Below are 27,019 nucleotides of genomic sequence, written 5' to 3' on the forward strand. Positions count from 1 at the left end.
AAAAGGCAAAATCATGCCATTTATGACAACATGGATGGAACTTGAGGGTATTACGCTACGTGAAATAAGCCAGACAGAGAAAGACAAACACAGTATGATTTCACTCAAATGTGGAAGATAAACAAACACATAGATAGATAAGGTGAACAGACTGGTGATGACTAGAGGGGAAGGGGGTCAGGGAGAGGGCAAAAGGAGTAAAGAGGCACATACGTATGGTTACAGGATAAAAACTAGACTATTGGTGGTGAACACAATGCAATCTGTATAGAAACTGAAATATAATACTGTACACCTGAAATTTATACATTATAAGCCAATTGACAATAAAATAATTTTTTTTTAAATCCTAAACTTTTATGCCTCTTATAACAGAACTTCAAAATACAGGAAGGAAAAACTAATAGAACCATACAGAGAAACTGATAAATCTACAATTGTTGTTGGAGATATCAATATATCTCTCACTCACTAATGAATACTTTTAAGTAGATAGAAAATTAGCAAGAATTTAGTAGACTTGAACACTATCAACCAACTTAACAAGATCAACATTTATAGAACATTCCATCTAAGAAGAGCAGAATACACATCCTTTTCAACTGCATACAGAACTTCTATCAAGATGAATCATATTCTGGGTTATAAAATAAGTCTTAATAATTTCAAAAGGATTAAAGTCATACAAAGTATGTTTTTTGATGGCACTGGAAACAAATTACATCATTGTTGTGTAATTACCTGACGTTAAGCCTTTTCATTGCTGAGGCAGCCATTTCAAAAGATCTCTCTCTCAAATATCTTGCCAGCTGTATGACACAGCTACTACTAGCAAAACAACCAGATAAGGACTTAACCCATTCCCACTCATGAAGATCCCTCTGACCACTAATTAACCCTGCTTCTCCCTTCCCTTGCCCTAATTCCTGCTCTTATGCTTTTAAATTGGCCAATAAAGAGTGAACCCTCAATTCCCTAGACAGTCCACCCTCAAACCCTAATAAAGACAGAGCTCCAGGTCCACACATTGTCTCTGCCCACGACCTCACTGTGTGGCTCTTGGGCATTCTTATGGATGCTCCAGGACTTGTGAGTAATGAATTTTGTTCCTCAAAGTTCCCTGATAGTTCCTTGCTGAAGTGCTTCCTATGATCATAATAAGAACCCCAAGAGCTGGCCCAGCCATAAACAGGGGCCCAGGTGGGGAAATGTATGTTGAGCTTGCTACTAGTGATGTGGCCTGGGGGAGCATCACAGGCATTCCCAACCGAGGGCATTACCATCAACAGTCTGGGGACTGATGAAACAATGATCAATAACAGAAATATCTATGGGAAATCCTCAAGTATTTGGAAACTAAACAACACACTTCTAAATAACTCATGAATTAAAGATCAAAAGAGAAATCAGAAAGTATTTGAACTAAATAAAATGAAAATACAATATATTAGAATTTATGAGATGTTGCCAAAGCAGTAGTTAGGGAGCAATTTACAGCACTAAATACGTTAGAAACGAAGAAGCATCTCAAATCAGTGACATCAACTTCCATTTTAAGAAACTAGAAGAAGATAAAATTAAATTTGAAGCAGAATACAGGAAAAAATAAAGATCAAATTGGAAATCAAAGAAACAAAAACCAGAAAAATAATAGAGAAAAACCAATGAGACCAAAAGCTGGTTCATTGAGAAGATCAATGAAAACAAATTTCTTGCTAGATGACTAGGAAAAAAAGAGAAAATATATAAATTACCACTACCAGAAATGAGAAAGGTGACACCACTAGAGATTCTATTAAAAGGGCAATAAGGCATGCATAAAGAACTTTAGGCCATTAAATTTGGCAATTTAAATGAAATGGACAAAGTCTTTAAATACCCAAATTCTTAAGCCATTTATGATAAAATATATAATGGAAATAGACCTACACCTATTAAAGAAATTGAAATTACAGTTTAAAAACTTTCTTAAAAGAAAACATTAGGGGCCAGCCCCCGTGGCTGAGTGGTTAAGTTCGCGTGCTCTGCTTCAGTGGCCCAGGGTTTCTCTGGTTCGGATCCTGGGCGCGGACATGGCACCACTCATCAAGCCATGCTGAGGTGGTGTCCCACACAGCACAACCAGAAGGACTTACAACTAGAATCTACAACTTTGTACTGGGGGGCTTTGGGGAGAAGAAGAAAAAAAAAGAAAGAAAACATTAAGCCCAAATAGCTTCACTGGTAAATTCTACCAAACATTTAAGAAAGAAATAATGCCAATTCTACACAAACTCCAACATACAAACAAAGAGGAGGGAATATCTGCCAATACATTCTATAGGCCAGCATTACCACATTACAAAAACAAAGATATTACAAGAGAAAACTACAGACAAATATATCTGATGAACATAGATGAAAAAATTCTTAACAAACTTTTAGCAAATCAAATCCTACAACATATAAAAAGAATAACACATCATAACCAAGAGAAAATTATCTCAGGACTACAAAATTGTTTTAACACTTGACTATAAAGCAATGTAGTTCATCATATTAACATAATAAAAAATAAAAACTAGTAATCATTTTAATAGATGTAGAAAAAACCACTTGGAAAAAACCCATCCATTCCTGATTTAAAAAAAAAAAAAAAAACTCTCACCAAACTAAGAATAGAGGAGAATTTCCTCAATTGATTAAGAACGTGTATGAAAAATCTACAGTTAACATCACACTTAATGGTGAAAGAATGAATGCTTTCCTTCTAAGATCAAGAACAAGACAGGGATGTCCACTTTCCCCACTTTGATTCAACATTGTACTAGAAGTTTTAGCCAGTACAATTAGATGAGAAAAAAAAGAAAGAAAAGGCATCCAAATTGGAAAGGAAGAAGTAAAACTGTTTTATTTGAAGACGACACAATCATCCTCATAGAAAAGCCAATAAAATCTACAGAAGAGGTACTAATAAAGGAGTTGGAAAGGTTGCACGATACAAGAGCAATATATAAAAATCTATTTTAGAGGCCAGCCCCATGGCTGAGTGGTTAAGTTGGCATGTTCTCCTTCAGCAGCCCGGGGTCTCACCAGTTTGAATCCTGGCTGCAGACATGGCACCGCTCATCAAGCCACACTGAGGTGGCATCCCACATGCCACAACTAGAAGGACCCACAACTAAAACTACACAACTATGTACCAGGGGGCTTTGGCAGAAAAAGGAAAAATAAAATCTTTAAAAAAAATCTATTTTATTTTTATATACTAACAACACACAATTGGAAATTGAAATTAAAAAAAAATATTTTCAATAACATAAAAACATTAAATACTTAGGGATAAATCTGACAAAACATGTGAAAGACCTATACACTGAAAACTACAAAATATTTCAGAGATACATTAAAGAAGACCTAAGCAAATGGCCAAATATACCCTGTTCATAGTTTGAAAGACTAAATATTGTTAAGACGTCAACTCTCTCCAAATTGATCTGTAGACTCAATGCAATTCCAATTAAAATTTCACCAGATATTTTTGTAGAAACTGACAAGCTAGTTCTAAAATTCATATGAAAAAAGTAAAGAACCTGGAATAGTCAAATCAATTCTGGTAAAAACGATAAAGTTGGAGAGTTAACACTGCCTAATTTCAAAAATCTCTTTATAGCTAAAATAATCAAAGCACCATGGTAGGGACTTCTGGTTTCAGCTCTAACTTGTAAAGAGCCTAGAAGTCATGTATCCCATCCTCACAACAAGAAAAAGCTGAACAAACAGGAAATCAATGATTTTCTCAGATCCATCAGGAGACCTGAGGTCACAAGGCAAACTGTCACCTCAAAATCTGAAGATGAATACAGAGAATCAGAGAATACAGTTGAGATCAGCTTGCTTGCAGCAAAAGCTGCAGGAGCCAGTAATTGGTAAGAACACAAGAGGTAAGTATGATGAGTTGGCTGAGTGTCAACTACCTTGATAATTAAAATCTCCTAGGGGCCCAGTCTTAGAGGGGCCCCAGACTTTTGTGGGTCTTATGTCCAGAAACTCCACCAGGGTCTCACAGTAAAGATCAGAGAAAAAGCCCCTTGTGTTTCAAGCAGAGAGAGGGGATAAGCAAGCACTCTGAAATATGCCCAGTGTGTACTCCATAACAAAGGCCTTTGCTCCAGGGGAAACTACTTTACCTAAGCCTTATCTGACTTTGGGGAAATGCAATTAGGCAACTCTAGCCCCTGTAGCCTTTCTGTCTCATGTAAGGGGATAAAAAACAAAACAAAACTGAGAAATAGTTTTCTATTCTCATATAGAAGCTCATAGCCCAGGAACTTAGGCCCACAAAAAACCTGAAATTTAATTATAAGATTATAGAACACTTCCACTCTCCAACACTTTATCACCACATCAACAGGGTTTCAGTACAATTACAAGTGAGAGAGCTGCAAACCACCAACTCTACTCAAGAAAGGAGCTCTTAGGGAAACTCAAAGGCAACAGGGGAAAAACACCAAGAAACTAGAGGACACTGATGCCTCTGGCACTTAGAGCTACATCAAATATTAAATACAGCCCAGCTCTTCCTCATATAAAGATAAAACCTCACATTAAAAACCTAATTAACTCAGTTTCTATTATCTGATACATCATGAGCAGCTTTTAACAAAAAATTATAAGGTATGCTGAAAGGCAGGAAAAAATACAGTCAAAAGAGACAAAGCAAGCACTACAAGCAGACTCAAATATGAATCCCACCTTGAAATTATAAGAGAGAGAATTTAAAACAATGATAATTAATATATTAAGGACTGTAATGGAAAAAATAATCAACAAGCAAGAACAAAAATGGAAACAGTAAAAAAGAATCAAAAGGAAATGCCAGAGATCAAAAATACTGCTACAGAAATGAAGAATGGGCACATTGATTGGATACAGCCAAGAATGGAATCAGTTTCAGCTTAAAGATATAAATAGAAACTTCCCAAACTGAAATGCAAAGCAAAAAGCAAAAAAACCCCAAACAAACAAAAAATAGAACAGAATATCCAACAACTGTGGGACAATTACAAAAGATGTAAAATACATGTAATGGGATTACCAGAAGGAGAAGAAAGAGAGAAAGGACCAGAAGAAGTATTTGAGGTAATAATGACTCAAAATGTTTCAGAATTAATGATAGACACCAAATCACAGATCCAGGAAGCTCACAGAACACCAAGCAGGATAAATCCCAAAAAATCTGCATCTAGGTACATCATATTCAAACTGCAGAAAACCAAAAACAAAGAGAAAATCTAGAAAAAAGCCAGATTAAAAACCACCTTACCTATAAAGGAACAAGGATAAGAATTACATTGTACTTCTTTCAGAAACCATACAAGCAAGAAGAAAGTGGAGTGTAATATTTAAACTGTTGAAAGAGAAAAAAACAACAAACCTAGAATTCTGTATCCACTGAAATTCTCCTTCAAAAATGAAAGAGAGATGGTTGTACAACATCATGAATGTACTAAATGCCACTAATTGTACACTTTAAAATGGTTAGTTTTATGTTATGTGAATTTTACCTCAATAAAAATAAGTGAAGGAGTAAAAAAGACTTTCTCAGACACAAAAACTGAGGAAATTTGTTGCCAGTAAATCTGCCTTGCAAGAAATGTTAAAGAAGTTCTTCAGAGAGAAGGAAAATTATATAGGTCAGTAAATTCCAATCTACATAAAGAAAGAAAGAGCATCAGAGAAGGAATAAATGCAAGTCAAATAAAATATTTTATTTTTCTTATTGTGAACTGATCCAATAGATGACTTCTTCTTCAAAGTAATAATAGCAAAAATGTATTGGGTGATTATATCATATGGATAAGTGAAATAAATAAGAGCAATGCTATTAAGAGACAGGAAAGAGGGGCTGGCCCCGTGGCCGAGTGGTTAAGTTCGCGCGCTCCGCTGCAGGCGGCCCAGTGTTTCGTTGGTTCAAATCCTGGGCGCGGACATGGCACTGCTCATCAAACCATGCTGAGGCAGCGTCCCACATGCCACAACTAGAAGGACCCACAACGAAGAATATACAACTATGTACCAGGGGGCTTTGGGGAGAAAAAGGAAAAAATAAAATCTTGAAAAAAACAAAAAGAGACAGGAAAGAGCCATAGGAAATACTCTTTTATAAGATAGCCGCACCACCCATAAAGTGGAATAGTATTATTTGAAAGTGAACTTAGGTTAGCTGTCAATAGATATGTCAAACTCTAGGGCAATAACTAAATATAAATTTTAAGGAAGTATAATTAATAGGCTAAGAGAAGAGAGAAGATGGAATCATATAAAATTCTCAAAACCAGAGAAGGCAAAAGAAAACAAAAAAAAAGAGGGGAAGACAAAGAAAGAAACAAAGAACAGGTGCAACAAATAGAAAACAGTTATGAACATGGTAGATATTAATCCAACTATATCAACAACTGTCTTAAATGTAAATGGCATAAATACAACAACTAAAAGACAGCAACTGCCATGAAGAACCAATGGGTCAAAGAAGAAATGATAAAATAAATAAAAAAATACCTTGAAACAAATGAAAATGGAACTATAACATACCAAAACTTATGGGATGCAGCAGAAGCAGGTCTAAGAGGGAATTTCATAGCAATAAATGTCTACATGAAGAAACAAGAAAAAACTCAAACAACCCAACATTACACCTCAAGAAACTAGAAAAAGAAGAACAAATGAAGCCCAAAGTAAGTAGAAGGAAGGAAATAACAAAGATCAGAGGAGAAAGAAATGAAATAGAGACTAAAAAGACAACAGAAAAGATCAATGAAACTAAGAGCTTGTTCTTCGAAAAGGTAAACAAAGTGACAAACCTTTAGCTAGACTAACGAAGAAAAAAGGAGAGAGGACTCAAATAAATAAAATCATAAATGAAAGAGGAGACTTTAAAACTCATACCAAAGAAATACAAAAGATCATAAGAGACTACTATGAGCAATTATATGCCAACAAATTGGACAAGCTGGAAGAAATGGATAAATCCTTAGAAACATACAAACTACCATGAGTGAATCATGAAGAAATACAAAATCTGAATAGACCAATTGCTGGTAAGAAAATTGAGTCAGTAATCAAAAACTTCCCAACAAACAAAAGTCCAGGACCAGAAAGCTTCACTGGTGAAGTCTACCAAACATTCAAAGAAGAATTAATACCAATCCTTCTCAGACTTCTCCAAAAAATAGAAGAAGGAATGCTTCCAAACTCGTTTTATAAGGCCAACATTACCCTGACTCCAAAATAGGCCAAAGATATCATAAGGAAGTTATAGGACAATATTCTTGATGAACACAGATGCAAAACTTCTCAACAAAATATTAGCAAACCAAATTCAACAACACATTACACGGATCATACATCACAATCAGGTGGGATTTATTACAGGGATGTTCAACATCCACAAATCAATCCATACGATACACCACATTAACAAATGAAGGATAAAAACTATATGATGATCTCAATTGAAGCAGAAAAAGCATTTGACAAAATTCAACATCCATTTATGATTTAAAAACACTCTTGGGGCCGGCCTGGTGGTGCAGTGGTTAAGTTCGCACGTTTCGCTTCAGTGGCCTGGGGTTTGCCAGTTCAGATCCTGGATGCAGACCTATGAACCACTTATCAAGCTATGCTGTGGCAGGCATCTCACATATAAAGTAGAGGAATATAGGCACGGATGTTAGCTCAGGGCCAGTCTGCCTCAGCAAAAAGAGGAGGATTGGCAGCAGATGTTAGCTGAGGTCTAATCTTCCTCCAAAAAAACAAAATCTCAACAAAATGGGTATAAAGGGAATGTATCTCAACATAATAAAGACTGTATATGACAAGCCCACAGGTAATATCAAATGCAACGGTAAAAAACTGAAAGCTTTTCCTCAGATCAGAAACAAGACAAGGATGCCCACTCTCGCCACTCTTGTTCAACACAGTATAAGTCTTAGCCAGACCAATTAGGCAAGAAAAAGAAATAAAAAGCATCCAAATTAGAAAGGAAGAAGTAAAACAGTCCCTACTTGCACATGACATGACATTATATACAGAAAATCCTAAAGGCTATACCAAAACACTGTTAGAACTTATAAGTGAGTTCAGTAAAGCTACAGGACACAAAAGCAATATACGAAAATCTGTTGCATTTCTATATACTAATAATGAACTATCAGAAAGAGAAATTAAGGGGCCAGCCCTGTGGCTGAGTGGGTAGGTTTGCGTGCTCTGCTTTGGCAGCCTGGGGTTTCGCTGGTTCAGACCCTGGATGCGAACATGGCACTGCTCACCAAGCCATACTGAGGTGGCATCCCACATAGTACAACCAGAAGGACTTACAACTAGAATATACAACTATGTACTGGGGGGCTTTGAGGAGAAGAAGAAAAAAAGAAAGATTGGCAACAGATGTTAGCTCAGGTGCCAATCTTTATTTAAAAAAGAGAGAAATTAAGAAAACAACTGCATCAAAAAGAATAAAATACTAGGGCTGGTCCCATGGCATACTGGTTAACTTCAGTACACTCTGCTTTGGCAGGCCAGGTTCACGGGTTCAGATCCCAAGTGCAGACCTACAACACTGGTCAGCCTTGCTGTGGCAGCGACCTACATACAAAGTAGAGGAAGACTGGCACAGATGTTAGCTCAGGGTTAATCTTCCTCAAGCAAAAAGGAGGAACATTGACAACAGATGTCAGCTCAGGGCAAATCTTGCTCAGAAAAAATAAATAAGTAAAAAGAATAAAATACCCAGGAATATATTTAACCAAGAAGGTAAAAGACACATACACTGAAAACTATAAGACATTAATGAAAGAAATTGAAGAAGACACGAATAAATGGAAATATATCCCATGCTCATGGGCTAGAAGAATTAATATTGTTAAAATGTCCATACTACTTAAAGCAATCTACAGATTCAGTGCAATCCCTATCAAAATTCCAAACCACTTTTCACAGAAATAGAATAATCCTAAAATTTGTATGGAACCACAATAAGACTCCAAATAGTGAAAGCAATCTTGAAAAAGAAGAACAAAGCTGGAGGCATCATGCTCCCTGATTTCAAACTATATCACAAAGCTATAGTAATCAAAACATTGGCATTAAACCAGACACATAGACCAACAAAACTGAACAGAGAACCCAGAAATAAACCCATGCATATGTGGACAATTAATTTAAGACAAAGGAGTTAATAATACACAATGGAGAACGGACAGTGTCTTCAATGAATGGTGTTGGGAAAATTGGACGGCCACATGCAAAAGAATGAGACTGGACCAAGATCTTACACCATATATAAAAATTAACTCAAAATGGATTAAAGACTTGAATGTAAGACCTGAAACTGTACATCTCCTAGAAGAAAACATAGGCAGCAAGCTCCTTGATATCAGTCTTCGTGATGATTTTTTTTATCTGACACCAAAAGCAAAGACAACAAAAGCAAAAATAAATAAGTCGGACTACATCGAACTAAAAAGCTTTGCACAGCAAAGGAAACCATCAACAACTGAAGGGGCTGGGCTGGTGCCATAGTGGTTAAGTTCACATGCTCTGCTTTCGCGGCTGGGTTCTGTGGGTTCAGATTCCAGGTGCAGACCTACATAATGCTCATCAAGCCATGCTGTGGCAGCGACCCACATACAAAGTAGAGGAAGATTGGCACAGATGTTAGCTCAGGGACAATCTTCCTCAAGCAAAAACAGGAAGATTGGCAACAGATGTTAACCCAGGAACAATGTTCCTCACCAAAAAAAAAAAATTGAAAAGGCAACTTACTGAATGGGAGAAAATATCTGCAAAGCATATATCTGATAAGGGGTTAATATCTAAAATATAAAGAACTCATACAACTCAATAGCAAAAAAAAAGAGCTGAATAGACATTTTTCCAAAGAACATGTAAGATGGCCAACATGTACATGAAAAGATGTTCAACATCACTGATCATCAGGAAAAAGCAAAGCAAAACCACAATGAGATATCACCTCACACTGGATAGAACGAGTAGTATCAAAAAGACAAGAAATAACAAGTCTTGGCAAGGATGTGCAAAAAACAGAATCTTTGCGCACTGTTGGTGGGAACATATATTGATGCAACCACTATGAAACAGTATGGAGGTTCCTCAAAAAATTAAAAATAGAACTACCTGATGATCCAGCAATTCTACTTCTGGGTATTTAGCCAAAGGAAACAAAAACACTAACTCGAAAAGATATATGTACCCCCTTGTTCATTGCAGCATTATTTACAATAGCCAAGTTAAAAAAACAACCTGAGTGTCCATCGATAGATGAATGGATAAAGAAGATGTGGCATACGTATTTATTGTTGTTAGTACTGTCAAGTCAATTCTGACTCTTAGCAATTCTGTGTACAGCAGAGTGGAACCCTGCCCATTCTTTTTTCACTATCCTCTCAACCTCTGGCGCCGTACCAGACAATGCTACACTGCTATTCATAGGGTTTTCAAGGCCGATATTTTTGGAAATGGCTGCCAAGGTCCTTCTTCCTCGCCTTTCTTACTCTGGAAGCTCCATTGAAACCTGTCCACCATGGGTAACACTGCTGGTAATTAAAATACTGGTGCCATAGCTTTCAGCATCCCAGCAACTGAGCAGATACTACAATATGACAACTGAGAGACAGGTGGTGTTGTTTTCTCACTGGGAAACACACTGAGGCCATACAGTGAAAGCCCAAAATCTTAAACACCAGACCACCAGGGTTGGCTGGTATATATATACAAAGGAATATTATTTGGCCATAAAAAAGAATGAAATCTTGCCATTTGCAGCAACATGGATGGAACTTGAAGCCATTATGCTAAGACAGAGAAAGACAAATATTGTATGATCTCACTTATATGTGGAATTTTTTTTAAAAACACCAAGTTCATAGATACAGAGAACAAATTGGTGGTTGCCAGAGGTGAGAGTCAGGGATCAGCAAAACAGGTGACTGAGGCCAAAAGGCACAAACTTTCAGTTATAAAATAAGCAAGTCATGGGGATGTAAAGTACAACATGGTGACTATAGTTAATAATACTATATTGTATATTTGAAAGTTGCTAAGAGAGTAAATCTTAAAAGTTCTCTATAAGTCTTCTTTGGAAAAATGTCTGTTCAAGTCCTCTGCTCATTTTTTACTAAGATTGTTTTCTTGACATTAACTTTATATGGTGACAGATGGTAACTAGACTTATGTGGTGATCATTTCATATTGTACATAAATATTGAATCACTACAATGTACACCTGAAACTAACAGGATATTGTATGTCAATTATACTTCAATAAAAGAATCTTAAAAGTTCTCATCATAAGAACAAAAAATTGCAACTATGTATGCTGATGGATGGTAAACTGCGGTGATCATTTTACAATGCATACAAATATTGAATCATGTTGTACACCTGAAACTCCACATAGTGTTATATACCAATTACACCTCAATAAAAATTTTTTTAAAAGACACTAACTGTCAGAGTGGATAAAAAACAAGATATGTCGCCTACAAAAAACTCATTTTAAATATAAAGTCACAGATGAATTAAAAGTAAAGGGATGGAGAAAGACATACCATGCTAACAATAATACAATCAACTAATCTTTGACAAAGGAGTAAAGGTAATTTGGGGGAGAAAGGAAAGTATTTTCAACAAATGGTGCTGGAACTATTGGACATCCCTATGAAAAAATATGAAGAAAAAGACCTTATACCTTTCATAAAAAATAACTCAAAATGAATCATAGACCTAAATGTAAAATACAAAATTATAAAACAACTAGAAGATAACACAGGAGAAAAAACAGGTGACTTTGGGTTTAGTGATGAGTTTTTAGATACAACAATAAAAGTATGATCCATGAAAGAAAAAATGGATGTTGGACTTTATTAGAAAACAAGTATTCAAACAAATACATGTATACAAATATTCACAGCAGCACTATTCACATCAGCCAAAAGGTGGAAACAAGTCACATGTCCATCAATGGGTGAATAGATAAACAAATTGTGATATATACATATGATGGAATGTTATTCAGCCATAAAAAAGGAATGAAGTACTGATACATGCTATAACATGGATGAATCTTGAAAACATTATGTAAGTGAAGGAAGCCAGACACAAAAGGTCACATATCGTATGATTCCATTTATATGAAACATCCAGAAGAAGAAAGACAGAATGCAGACTGGTGGTTTCCAGGGCCTGGTGGAAGAGTGGGGTAGATGGAGGAATAACTGCTTAATGGGTATGGAGCTTCCTTTTGGGGTAATGAAAGTGTTGTGGAACCACATAGAGCTGATGTTTGCACAACACTGTGAATGTACTAAATGCCACTAAATTGTTCACTTGAAAATGGATAATTATGGGTTATGTGAATTTAACCTTATTTAAAAAAATTAAAAATATCTGTTCTGCAAAAGACACTGTTAAAAGAATGAAAAGACAAGCCACAGATGGGGAGAAAATATTTCTTAAAACATATATGATTGATTAATTATATCCACAACATACAAACGACTCTTAAAATTTAACATTAAGAAAACAAAAGATCTGAATGATACCTCACCAAAAAAGATATATAGATAGCAAATGAGCATATAAAAAGATGCTCAATATCGTAAGTCATTATGGAATTGCAATTAAAACAATGAGATACCACTATACACCTATTAGAATGGAATAAAATCCAAAACACTGACACCAAGTGCTAGTGAGGATATGGGGCAACAGTGACTGTCATTTATTGCTGGTGGGAGTGCAAAATGATAGAGATATTTTGGAAGACAGTTTGGTAGTTTTTTATAAAGCTAAACATAGGCTTACCATATAAGCCAGCAATCATGCTCCTAGTTATTTACCCACTTGAGTTGAAAACTTACGGCCACACAAAAACCTGCACATGAATGTTTACAGCAGCTTTATTTGTAACTGCCAAAACCTGGAAGCAATCAAGATGTCTTTCAACAAGTGAATGGATAAAAAAAATTGTGGTAAATCCATACAATGAATAAAGAGAAATGAGCAAGCAAGCCACAATAAGACTGGGAGGAACCTTAAATACATATTAGTAAGTGAAAGAAGCTAGTCTGAAAAGACTATATACTGTATGATTCCAACTACATGATATTCTGTAAAGGGTAAAACTATAGAAAGAGTGAAAAGATCAATGGTTGCCAGAGGGAGGGTGAGGAGAATAATGATAAATTGGTGAATATGAATTTTTAGTACAGTGAAACTGTTCTGGATGATACTGTAATGGTGGATATATGACATTATGTATTTGTCAAAATCCATAGAACTGTACAACACAAAGACTGACCCTTAATGTAAACCACCGACTTTAGTTAATAATAATGTACCAATATTGGTTCATTAATTGCAACAAATTACCACACTATGGCAAGACGTTAATAATAGGGGAAACTGGGTATATGGCAACTGTCTGTACTATTTGCTCAATTTTTCTGATAGATCTAAAACTTTTCTAAAAACGAATTCTATAAAATAAAGCACAGTTTTAACATAAAGGTAAAAAATAGATCAATGGAACATAATAAAGAGTCCAGAAATAAATCAACACATAAATAGACAATTGTTTTTTGACAATAGCACAAAGCAACGCATTGGAGAAAGGATAGTCTTTTCAACAAATGGTGCTGGAACAATTATATACGTAAATGCTAAAAAATGAACTTGAACCCATTTGTATATGACATCATACACAAATACTAAGTCAAATTGGATCAAGATGCAAATGTAAACCCTAAAACTATAAAACTTCTAAAAGAAAACAGGAGAAAATCCGTGATTGGGGGTTGAGTATAGACTCCTCAAATATAAAATGAAAACACAATAAAAAACTAAATTGATAAACTGAACTTTACCAAAATGAAAACCTCTGATCTTCAAAAGAGGCTGTTAAGAAAATGAAAAGACATACCAGAGTCTAGGAGAAAATCTTTGTTCTGATAAAGGACTTGTATCCAGAGTACATGAAGAATTCTCAAAATTCAACAATAAGAAAACCCAGTTTTAAAATGAGCAAAAGATATGAACAAACAACTCACCAAAGAATATGAATGGAAAATAAGCTGTCAATAATTTAGCTAAGCTACTCCATGGTATTGCTGCCTCAGAATCAATCCCTCTCTCTCTCTCCCCATCTCTCTCAGAGAAAAGGTCATATGAGGGTACAAAGAGAAGGTGGCTGTCTACAAGTCAGGAAGAAAGGCTCACCTTGATCCTGGACTTCTGCCTTCCAAAACTTCTAGAAAATAAATTTCTGTAGTTTAAGTCACCCAGTCTGTGGTATTTTGTTATGGCAGCCCATGCAGACTAATTACAGGTACATAAAAGAATACGATTTTGCAAAAAATGAGCAATTTCTTAAAAAGTTAAACATATAACTACCATATACATTCATTCTACACTTAGCTATTTTCTCAAGAGAAAAGGCAATACGTGTACATACAAAGACTTGTACAAAAATGTACATAGCAGCTTTATTTGTTATAGCCAAAAACTTGAAATGACCCAAATGTCCATCAAAAAATGAATGGATAGGGGCCAGCCCCAAGGCCGAGCAGTTAAAGTTCTGTGCGTTCCACTTTGACGGCCCAGGGCTCACAGGTTCAGATCCCAGGTGCGGACCTACTCCACTCGTCAGCCATGCTGTGGAAGCACCCCACATCCAAAGTAGAAAAGATTGGCACAGATGTTAGCTCAGGGCTTATCTTCCTCAAGTAAAAAAAGAGGAGGATTGGCAATAGATGTTAGCTCAGGTCAAATCTTCCTCACAAAAAAAAGAGAAATGAATGGATAAGCAAATTGTAGTAAATCCATACAATGGAAGACTACTCAGTAATAAAAAGTAATGAGCTACTGGGGCCGGCCTCGCGGCCAAGTGGTTTAAGTTCACACACTAGGCTTCGGCGGGCCAGGGTTTCACGGGTTTGGATCCTAGGAGTGGACATGGCACCACTCATCAAGCCTTGCTGGGGCAACATCCCACGTGACACACCAGAGGGACCTGCAACTAAAATATACAACTGTGTACTAGGGGACTTTGGGGAGAAGAAGAAGAAAGAAAGAAAAAATTGGCAACAGATGTTAACTCAGGTGCCAATCTAAAACAAAAACAAAGAAAAGTAAACAGCTACTGATATATGCAACAGCATGGATGGATCCCAAAACACTGACAAAATCCAGATTAGAAAGAGTACATACTGTACAATTCCAATTATATAACTCTCTAGAAAGTGCAAACCAATCTATGGTGACTGAAAGCCAAGCACTGGTTGCTTGCAGGTGGGGTGCAAGGAGATGCAGGAGAAAAGAATTACAAAGGAACTGAAAGCAGAGCGTCAAACAGGTATTTGTATACCCATGTTAATAGCAGCACTATTCACAATAGCCAAAAGATGGAAGTAACCCAAGTGTCCATCGATGGATGAATGGATAAATAAAATGTGGTATATCCATGCAATGGAATATTATTCAGCTTTACAAAGGAATGAAATTCTGACACGTGCTAAAACATGGATGAACTTTGAAGACATTAAGCTAAATGAAACAGGCTAGACATAAAAGGACAAATATTGTATGATTCCACTGATATGAGGTACCTAGAGTAGTCCAATTCATTGAGTGAGAAAGTAGAATGGTGGTTACCAGGGGCTAGGAAGTGAGAGAAATGGAGAATTATTGTTTATTAGATACCGAGTTTCAGTTTGGAATGACGCAAATTTCTGGAGATGGATGGTGGTGATAGTTGCACAACCATGTGAATATACTTAATGTTACTGAACTGTACACTTAAAAATGGTTAAGATGGTATATTTTATGTTACGTATACTTTACCACAATTAGAAAAAAAACAAAACAAACTAACTAAATAAGGTAGTGCAGGGGCCAGCCCTGTGGCCGAGTGGTTAAGTTCACGTGCTCTGCTTGGTGGCCCAGGGTTTCGCCGGTTCAGACCCTGGCCGCGAACATGGCACCACTCATCAAGCCATGCTGAGGCGGCACCCCACATGCCACAACTAGAAGGACCCACAACTAAAAATATGCAACTATGTACCAGGGGGCTTGGGGAAAAAAAGGAAAAACAAAATCTTTAAAAAATATAAAAATAAAAAATAAATAAGGTAGTGTGTTTAAGCCCTCTACAGCCCATCCCTCCCACTGATTACAAACAAAAATTCTGGGAAAAATAGAAAAATCAACAACTTGAGGACTCTCAAAAGTAAACAAAAGCAGAAGGATTGTGGAAGGGAGTCAGACATGGAGAAATGAACCACACAGAAGTGAGTTTCCCAAACATTTTTTTCTCTTTCTCTCTCACAGCTTTGACTCAGGTGTATACCCCTATCATGACGCTGCCCAATGAAGGCACCTAAAACTCGAATAGAAATTCATCTATTAGGCCATAGAAACCAGAGAAGGGTCCTCTTCAGGTAGAAAGGTGGGGGGAGGGGAATCCCAGAAGTGACAGAGCCAGAAAAGAGGATGTCCTAATTTTGTGCATGATTCCCTAGAAGTCTCAGCCTAGCCACTGGACCATGCATGCATATGACAGTCCCAAACCAGCATAGCCAAGATTTAGAGAACTAGACTAAGAGTTGAACAAATGTCTAAAGATGATGAGACAAAATTCACATTGTAAATGTAAGCAGGGTGATTGCCTGTTAAACAAAAACATTAGGATTCTCCAGAGAATTATAAAAGGACCCAAAGTCTATGCAGCATAGTATTCACAATGTCAAGATGAAAACCTAAATTACTTGACATACAAAGAACAGAAAAATGTCACCCAATATTATGGGAGAAAACAATCAACAAACACCAACCTAGAAATTAGCCAGGGGCTGGCCCCGTGGCGGAGTGTTAAGTTCACTTGCTCTGCTTTAGCGGCCTGGGGTCTTGCCTGTTCAGATCCTGGGCGCGGACTTGGCACCACTCATCAGGCCATGCTGAGGTGGTGTCCCACATAGCACAACCAGAGGCACTCACAACTAGAATGTACAACTGGGTACTGGGGGGCTTTGGGGAGAAGAATAAAAAAAAAAAAGATTGGCAACAGTTGTTAGCTCAGGCACCAATCTTCAAAAAGAAGAAAAGAAATTAGCCAGATATTGGAAATAGCCAACAAATATTTTAAAAAGCAACTATCATAATTCATACGCTCTATGATGCAAAGGAAAATACACTTGAAATGATTTTGGGAGGGTGATGGAAATAGGAATGTTTGTTATCTTGATTGTGGTGATGATTTCATGGGGGCATACATATGTAAAAAATGATCAAATTTTACACTTTAAATAAATGTAGTTTATTATATGTACAGCTCAATAAAGTAAAAAAATAAATAAACATTAATCACATCTGTGCCAAGCACAACAAATGTTACTGATGAGAATTTTACAGAGTAGGAGACTGAAGTTCAGAAAGATTAAGTACTTGCCTAAGGTTATAAAGTTAATCAGAATCTAATGCAGATTCTTTTATTTCCAAGACTATAACATTATTTCCTTATCTGAGAAAACAATACAGCCTTAACTCTACTTAATTTAAGAAGTTATAGCAGGATTGAGTAAAGTATGTCTTTAAGATATTTAAATTCATATGAGATAGTCAACACATTAGTACGTGGATTTCACACCACCAATTACATATTATTTTCTTACTAAATTGAAAGAAATTTCCCCTCTAGTAACAAATCCCAAAGGAAACATCTAGCAGTGAGTACGACTGTATTTTAACCTCTCCTTTTTTCACATTGCAAGTCTCAGAAATATAGAAGAAACTTTATATACTGATGGTACCGTATGGGTTAATCCATTGAGAAAATCTATGAAAGATATATAACCTACATCTGATCATCTGCAGTATTTCCAAAAGCCAATGTTTATTATATTCCTATAATTTAAAAAAATGCAGTAATCTCAAAAGATATTGTAGAAGAATATTTTATTACATGGAAATATGGTCACAATATGTTGCACAATAAAAGCAGCTTATAAAAAGTATTAATGTATTATTTTATTTGTTTTAAAATGCATATACCTACAGAGAAAAAGACTGCAAAGATATATAATATACATAAAATATTAAAGAGTGAATATATCTGCATGATTTTAATTATTTATCTTTTTGTTTCTCTGAATTTTCCAAATTTTCTGTAATAAACAAGTAGTGTTTTGTTTTTTGGGTTTTCTAACAAAAAAAAGGTAAGGTAAACATCTTTGTTCATAAAAATGTTTACATTTGTTAGTTACTTTCTTGTTTTTGGGTTGTTTTTGGGGGGGTTTATTTGAGTTCATAATAGTTTACATCATTGTGAAATTTCAGTTGTACATTATTTTTTGTCTGTTACCTCACAGGTGCTCCCCTTCACCCCCTGTGCCCACCCTCCACCCCACTACCCCTCATAACCATTGAACTGTTTTCTTTGTCCATGTGCTTTTTTATATGCCACATAAGAGTGAAATCATCTGGTGTTTATATTTCTAGTCTGGCTTATTTCGCTAAGCCTAATTCCCTCCAGGTCTTTCCATGTTGTTGCAAATGGAATGAATTTGTCTTTTTTTCTAGCTGAGGAGTATTCCATTGTATATATACAACACTTCTTTATCCAATCATTGGTCGATGGGCACTCAGATAGTTTCCATGTCTTGGCTATTGTGAATAGTGCTGCGATGAACATAGGGGTAGGGGTACATATGTTACTTTGGATTGTTGATTTCAAGTTGTTTGAGTAGATACCCAATAGTGGGATAACTGAGTCATATGGTAGTTCTATTGTTAGTTTCTTGAGGCATCTCCATACTGTTTTCCATAGTGGCTGCACCAGTTTGCATTCCGACCAGCAGTGTATGAGGGTTCCCTTCTCTCCACACCCTCTCCAACATTTATTATTTTCAGTCTTAGTGATTGTAGCCATTTTAACAGGCATTAGGTGGTAACTTAGTGTAGTTTTGATTTGCATTTCCCTGATGATTAGTGATGTTGAACATCTTTTCGTGTGTTTATTGGCCATCTGTATATCTTCTTTGGAAAAATGTCTGTTCATATCTCCTGCCCATTTTTTGATTGAGCTGTTTTTTTGTTGTTCAGTTGTGTGAGTTCCTTATATATTATGGAGATTAACCCCTTATGGGATATATGATTTGCAAAAATTTTCTCCCAATTGGTGAGTTGTCTTTTGGTTTTGATCCTAGTTTCTTCCACCTTGCAGAAGCTCATTAGTCTGATGAACTCCCACTTGTTTATTTTTTCTTTTGTTTCCCTTGTCTGAGAAGACATGGTATTCGAAAAGATCCTTTGAAGTTCGATGTCAAAGAGTGTACTACCTATATTATCTTCCAGGAGTTTTATGGTTTCAGGACTTATCTTCCAGCCTTTGATCCATTTTGAGTTTATTTTTGTGTATGGTGTGAGATAATGGTCTACTTTCATTCTTTTGCATGTGGCTGTCCAGTTTTCCCAAAACCATTTATTGAAGAGACTGTCTTTTCTCTATTGTATGTTCTTGGCACCTTTGTCGAAGATTAGCTGTCCGTAATATGTGTGGTTTTATTTCAGGGCTTTCAGTTCTGTTCCATTGATCTGTGTGCCTGTTTTTGTACCAGTATCATGCTGTTTTCAGGGTTCTTTTTTAAAGCCAGCCCTGGTGGTCTGGTGGGTAAGATTCAGTGCTCTCACCACTATGGCCCAGGGTTCGTTTCCTGGTCAGGGAACCACACCACCCATCTGTCAGCTGTCATACTGTGGTGGCTGCGTGTTGCTGTGATGCTGAAAGCTATGCCACCGGTATTTCAAATACCAGCAGGGTCACCCATGGTAGACCTGTCTCAGCAGAGCTTCTAGACTAAGAAAGACTAGGAGGAATGACCTTGTCACCCAAATTTTTCCAAAAAAAATTGGCCATGAAAACCCTATGAATAGAAGCAGAGCATTGTTTGACATAGAGTCAAAGATGAGAAGATGGGGCAAAAAAAGTGGGCGGGGTTCAGCTCTGCTGTACACAAGGTTGCTAGGAGTTGAAATCAACTTGATGGCACTAACAAGTGTTTTTTAATACGGAAAAGCAATAAAAAGTTATTGTTTCAAAGTGTAACAACAAACAAAAGGGTCCTACTTCCCAAGATGGATTATCTTTGCTTTCTATTTAGATCTGAGTGTGCCTGCCTTCCTTACGAGGTATAGTCACAGTCTAATAGCACTCACCTGTCCAACTGCTTGCAGGTTATAGCAGACAATGTCCTTATTGACTATGGAAGTTCCATAGAGAAGTGCCTCAATGAGCCAGCATATCCCCAGGAGGAGGTCAGAGAAGCTCAGATAAAAGAGTGGCCTTATCTGTCAAAGCAACAAAAGCCTCATTTCATAAATGACTAAAGCCAGGAGAATGTAACAATCAATAATCTTTATGCTTTACCTTTCTAGTAGAAAACTGGGCATCATTTTTCTGGGGTCTCTGCTACTGGTTGACTGTGTGGAATGTAAAGGAATACTCCAGGTAGGAAGGAATCTGTAATCACAACTATCCCAACTGTCCTAGAATCAGAGTACTCATGGATGGATTCGCATTGGAGCGTCTCCCTCATAGAGACATTCTTTCCGCAGTTATAGAGTCAAAGGAAAGAATAGACAGATGAGAAATTTTGTGATGGAGACAAACACAAATGAAAAATTGAAAGTGCTCTAGTTGCACAGCCAATATATTCTAAAAATAGGAAATGAGATCATCTGTTAAGTGTTCAGGAATACGGTTGATGACTTACAGAAAATGAAAACAGAGTTTTAAAAACCTTAATATAGTTTAATTTGCATTTTTCTTTATTGAGGTATAAATGACAAAACTGTAAGATATTTAAAGTGTACAATGTGATGATTTGGTATATATATATACATTGTGAAGAGATGTCCCCCGAGTGTTAATTAACACATCCATCACCTCACATATTTACTTTTTTTTTTTTTTTGGTGAGAACATTTAAGCTCTACTCTCTTAGCAAATTTCAATTATACAATACAGTGTTATCGATTATAGTCACCATGTCATACATTAGATCCTCAGACCTCATTCATCTTATAACAGATTTCCATATCGATGAAAAGTCAGAGTGGGGAAAAATATCAGTATGAATTGTATATACTGTCTTTCAATTTCTGACCACATTGGTGAAGTCTGTCTTTCTCACTTTCTGTCTTTCTCCTTTTGGCCTCCCCATTCCTACTTTTCTAAAAACAGTTTTGGTCCTTCTATAGAGAAAACTATAAGATGTTTATTGAGAGACACCAAAGAAGATCTACAGTGAAGAACTATATCACGCTCGTGGATTGTAAGACACAATATTATGAAAATATCAGTTCTCCCTAAATTGATACATAGATTAAATGCAGTATCAGTTATATCTCAACACATTTTCTTGCGGAATCTGACAATTTCACAATTTGACAAGTTGACTCTAATACACAAATAGAAATACAAAATCTCAAGATAACTAAGACATTCTTGAAGAAAAAGGAGAAGGAGGACTCGCCCTACACATATCAAAACCTAATACAAAGCTAGAGTACAGTTACTGTAGTACTAGCACAGAGATGGACAAATACTAATGGCACAGAATAGAGAGTCGAAAAAAACCTAAGCGTATAAACAGACTTTTGAAATATGACACAGGTGGCTTTTTAGATCAATGGAGAAAGGATAATCTTTTCAAAATATGATGCATTAACAACTGGGTATCTATATGGATAAAAATAAAATTGGACCCCTACTTTCTACCTCACACATTCAAAAATCAGTTCCAACTGGTTTAAAGATCTAAATGTGAAAGGCAAGAACTTTAAAGACTTTTTCTAAATGATACAGGAGAATGTCTTCAACTTCTGGCTAGGGAAAGTTTTCCTAAACAAAACACAAAAAACTCTAAAAGAAATAACTGAAAAATGTGACCACATTAAAATGAAAAATTATTGTGTCCATAAACCAAGTGAAACAACATGCCACAAAATGGGAGAGATATTTGCAACACATATAACTGACAAAGAACCAGTATCCAAATAGATTAAAAACAAAGACAAGAGCCGGCCCTGATTGCCTAGTGGTTATGTTTGGCATGCTCTGCTTTGGTGGCCTGGGTTTGGTTCCCGGGTGTGGACCTACACCACTTGCCTATCAGTAGCTGTGCTCTGGTGGCAGCTCACATATAAGAACTAGGAGGACTTGCAACTAGAATATACAACTACGTACTAGGGCTTTGGGAAGGAAAAAAAAAAGAGAGGAAGATTGGCAACTGATGTTAGCTCAGGGTGAATCTTTCCCAGCAAAAAAAAAAACCTCTAACAAAGAAATAAGAAAACACAACAGAAAAATGGGGGCAAAAGATTTGAACAGGTACTTAAGAGGAAATCCAAACAGCCATAAATATATGAAAATATGCCTGGCCTCATTAGTAATCAAGGAAATGAAAATTAAAACCACAATGAGAAAAAAATAATACATCCATGGCAAAAATTTTTTAAATCTGACAATATCAAGTATTAACGGGAACATGAAACAATGGGACCTTTCATACACTGCTGGCACAACCATTTGGAAAAAGTTTGGCATTATCTGGGAGATATGCACATTCATATATGCACGCATATAACAATTCTGTTATTAAGCAAATACACTAGAGAAATTTTTGCACGTGTGCACCAGAAGACATGTACAAGATTATGTATAGCACAGATAAGTTGTGGTACATTCATAATATAGAATGCTAAACATCAATGAAAATGAAATAAACCAGAGCTATACACAACAACATGGACAAATCTTACAAATAACATTGAGGGAAAAAAGCAAATCACAAAACAACACACATAGTATTATTCCACTTATGTCAGGTTCAAAAACAAGCAAAACTAAATTGTTTAGAGATACACACATTACTGTTAAACTGTACATAAAAGCAAAGAAATGATTATCACAAAAATCTGGACAGTGGTTACCTATAGAGGGGGGAAAGTTGTGACTGGGAAGGAGCACACTAAGTATATTTTGGGGTATGGGTAATTTCTATTTCTTGTCCCTGGGGCTTGTTTATGATTATTCTGTAAACAGTACATACATGTTTTTTGCATTCTAATCTATGTCTGATATATCTCACAATAAAAAGTAAAATTAAAAAATTTTAAGTTATCATCAGATACTACCTAATACAAGAAGTAATCTCACTTGTATAAAGAGAATTTTTCTTATACTTTTCTTCTAAATGAGAGGCAAGTTAAGATGCTAATACTTTGCTAATAGGGGTAAATCATCAAGTTGCCTTGGCTAACAAAAACAAGTGAAATAATAACATTTTAAACTGTATTTAATAAATATCAGATATTATTACCATTATTTTAACAATATATAGCCTTTGCTCTGGCAGGCCTACTAAAATTCCAACCAGATGGCACATTCACAGATTATACTGGCCTATGACCTACTACAAGTTTATAATTGTTAATGGGTAAGAAATTAAAACTGAATACAAAATAAACTCTGGAGGAGAAAGGTAGCCAAGAGGCTTTTGTGAGCAAGCCTTATATATAGGGAGCTGTTGGCCATTAAAACATACCTAAAATCTTAGGAGGGAAATGGAGGATAAAAAGAGGTTTATATACTTTCACTCGTGGTTGGAAAAACAGGAGTTCTAACAAAAGGAGATAAAATGAATCAATTAGACGACAAAAAGTAACTGAGTACCTATTATTGAAATCAAGAAAGATTTTCCCCTTCTTATGTTTAACAACATATTATGCTGAAAGTAATACAAAGAAATGTATGATGCAGCCCATGCTTTAAGGAAAATACAATCAGCACAGTGTTTGGTAACAAGGAAGAAGTGAAAAAGCATAAGACATGGTCTTAAATATGAAAGCAAAAACTCTTTAAAGAAAACCCCATATATATACACTTGCACTTGTCTAATTTAAATCAAGCGCAGAATAAGCAGGGTGGGGTGGGGGGTGCAGTGTGTGAAAAGCTCTCCTCAGGGAAGTTCTGGGTCCAGGTCTGTCCTGGTGAGGTGAAAGACCTAAAATAACCTGTATTAACATTCTTCTAAAACCCTGCTTCCCAATATTTCTATGCAAGTGAAATCAAATTACAAAGAACATCAAAAGTAACCTTTATAGGGAAATGAAGCCACACAAGTACAGTGAAGTATATCTGCCTTGAGGTTTTTTAACACTGGCTAGCCTGAGCCACTTTCTTCTCTCTTTAGGTTGCCTCTCGGAGTCACTGTCTGATCAGCAAAGGTTTCCCATGAACTTCTCTAATTTACTACAATTATTTTTAATCTAATAGACTATTTCTATGTTTTTTAGATTATGCCTTCCATGTGTTTTTGCTGTTAAAAATGTTCTTTGATAAAGAAATAAAGGAAAGCAGCAGAGAAAAGCTGACATTTTCAACCTGGAAAAATCGGAATTTTTTTCTAGGCAAAAAATAGAATGTGAGGGAACCACTGAACTTGTGATTGCTAAGGTCCTTTAGGCTCTGGTTACATGAAAGGTATGAGAACTGAAGCCAGAGAAATCAAAGGTCACAACCTAAGCCAAACTAGACCCCACATCCTTATAAAGTTCTAAACCACTGTCATGCCAGAGGTCACCTTAGAGCAGTGGTTCTCAACCAGAAGGGATCCCCCCCTCCACCCCGCCAGGAAACATCTGGCAATATTTCAAGACATTTTTGGTTGTCACAACTGTTTGTGCGGCAGGGGGCGAGGGCAGTGGTGTTACAAGCATCTGGTGGGTAAAGTCTGCTAAACATCCTAATATGCAGGACAGCCACCCACAACAAATAATCATCTAGTCCAAAAGGTCAATAGTACCGAGACTGAGAATCTTTGCTTAGCTCTCTCCACCATGCAACGCATCCCTTATTAACTTAATCACATCTGACTCAAATTTCAGCAAAGGAAACAAACATCAGGGAAATCTGAATCACCAGAAGATGTGTGGCCTAAGAAACTTCGGCAGGCAGTGAAAACACAGTGTCAAGACTTCTACTTTCTAGTTTCACTTTCATAGTCACATTATACCTCTGAAATTCAAAATTCTCTTCTCATTAGGCAGTATATTTCAGTTGTTTAAAAAGTGTATGTAGGGAGAGGCTTTGGAACAAGACAACTCCTGCACTCAAATTCTAGCTCTAACACTTACCAACTACAAGACCTTAGGAAAGTCCCTCAACCTTACTCGAATTCCATTTCCTCATCTATAATATCAGACTAATAATATCTGCCTCACAGAGTTGCTTTAAGGATTAAATGAAAAATGTAGTTAAAACGTTGAGCACATGTGTCTCAAATATAATAAATACTAAAAATTATGTATAATTTGAAGGGGGATTGTAGCTAAGAGTTGGATTTAAAAAATCCCTGCTCTGCTACTCATTGTGTAACTTGAACAAGTTATTTCAAGACTTTGAGCCTCAATTTCCTCATCTGTGAAATGGGGCTAACACCATCCTTCTCATAGGAGAGTGATGAGGACCCGTAACATAAAGTATGTAAAGCACTCAGCATAGTTGGAACATGGTAAGTGTTCAACAAACAGAGCTATTTTTATTATTAAAGCAGGACCAATAAAACCCCATGACATTTACCACATATAAAAGCCTTCCTATACATGTCCTGAACTACGTTTGCCTAATTTTGTGCCTGGTTAGAGAAACAGTTGTTACATTTCTCTTAAAGTCTTTACTGAGCTAGCAAATATATCACTCTTCCTGGTCCTCTCTGAATCAGGAAAGGTTATTTGTTTGTTTGCTTTTTGTTTTTGTTTTTTTGTTGCTGAGGAAGATTCACCCTGACCTAACATCTGTGCCAACCTTCCTCTATTTTGTATGTGGGTCGCTGCCACAGCATGGCCGCTGACGAGTGGAACCAAACACAGGTCGCCAAAGTGGAGCACACAGAACTTAACCACTAGTTCATGGGGCCAGGCCCTTAGGGTTTTTTTAAATACCTTAAATATATACAATTTTTATTTGTCAATTATACACCTCAATAAAAGAAAAGTTTTTGACTTGATCTTTTTGGTATGAGCAGTTTTACATAGGATGTAGGATGTTTATTTTTGCTATTTTCACTGTTAAATTATAATTGCCTAGAAGGCCAGAACAGCAAAACAAATATCTTTTGTGTATCAAAGTCTTTGAACTATTTCCTAACTCCACTAGCAATTTAACCAAGATCTCAACATCAAAAAACTCACCTCTAGGCAGGGCTCTATCATGCTTACATTGAATACAGGCTTCAAACAACCACTCTTTCCTTAACTCGAATAATTAATGCATATCAAAAAAAATCACACTAGTAGTCAATCTCTCAGTGTTCAAAGTTAGTTAAAATAATTACCTAAAAGAAAAGGGAGACCTATTGACAGTCTCTAAAATATCTCAATGTATCATAATGACAAATTCACAAGTAATTCATAGGATTTTTCTATCATTTATAGTGACACCTCTCATTTCTTTCAAAGACTAAGTCATTAAAAGTTCAAATCCAACACAAAAAGAGATTGCTCACCTCTGGAGATTTCTGTATATTCTGGAAGACAATATAGGCAATAAGTGAACTTGAACCTATAACACTGACAGAGATAAAAAATGATCATTAAAACAGGACAATTGGGGCTTCTTCATCTTTGCTTTTGATTTTTTCTCAGCTTTATTGACATATAATTGATGTAAAATAAATTGCACATATTTTTTAAAAATATGGAATGTTTCATGAATTTGTGTGTCATTCTTCTGCAGGGGCCATGCTAATCTTCTCTGTATCATTCCAACTTTTAATATATGTGTCGCCAAACTGAGCACTTTGTTACTGATTTTGCAAATCAATCCTGTTAATAAAGTTATCCTTTGATTTTCAGATGTCACCCCTCAATCTGTTTTTTGTTGTTATTGTTGTTACATTTCATT

At 36.1% G+C, this 27,019-nt stretch overlaps 1 protein-coding gene and 1 non-coding gene across 17 annotated transcripts in view; both read right to left on the reverse strand.

The window, feature by feature from the left end:
• The window catches only part of TMEM116 (transmembrane protein 116), a 120,267-nt gene that overhangs the window by 80,832 nt on the left and 12,416 nt on the right, over positions 1-27,019 (reverse strand). For 9 of the 16 annotated variants that reach the window (XR_011505335.1, XM_070516077.1, XM_070516082.1 and 6 more), the window contains exons 3-4: positions 26,622-26,685; positions 20,269-20,400 (exon numbers count right to left, since the gene is read on the reverse strand). Coding sequence is in view for 11 of the 16 variants with exons in the window: in XM_070516077.1 (XP_070372178.1) it covers positions 20,269-20,400; positions 26,622-26,685 (196 nt within the window). In the remaining 5 variants the exon portion in view is untranslated. Of the gene's footprint in view, positions 1-20,268; positions 20,401-20,479; positions 20,658-26,621; positions 26,686-27,019 lie in introns of all 16 variants that reach the window. The other 7 variants (XM_070516076.1, XM_070516075.1, XM_070516079.1 and 4 more) reach the window with 4 other exon arrangements.
• LOC123288481 (U6 spliceosomal RNA) lies at positions 26,807-26,914 on the reverse strand. The gene has a single exon (XR_006532180.1). It is a non-coding gene; the product is annotated as a U6 spliceosomal RNA (small nuclear RNA).

This window comes from Equus asinus, chromosome 8 (assembly GCF_041296235.1).
Source record: "Equus asinus isolate D_3611 breed Donkey chromosome 8, EquAss-T2T_v2, whole genome shotgun sequence".
NCBI classification, from domain to species: domain Eukaryota; kingdom Metazoa; phylum Chordata; class Mammalia; order Perissodactyla; family Equidae; genus Equus; species Equus asinus.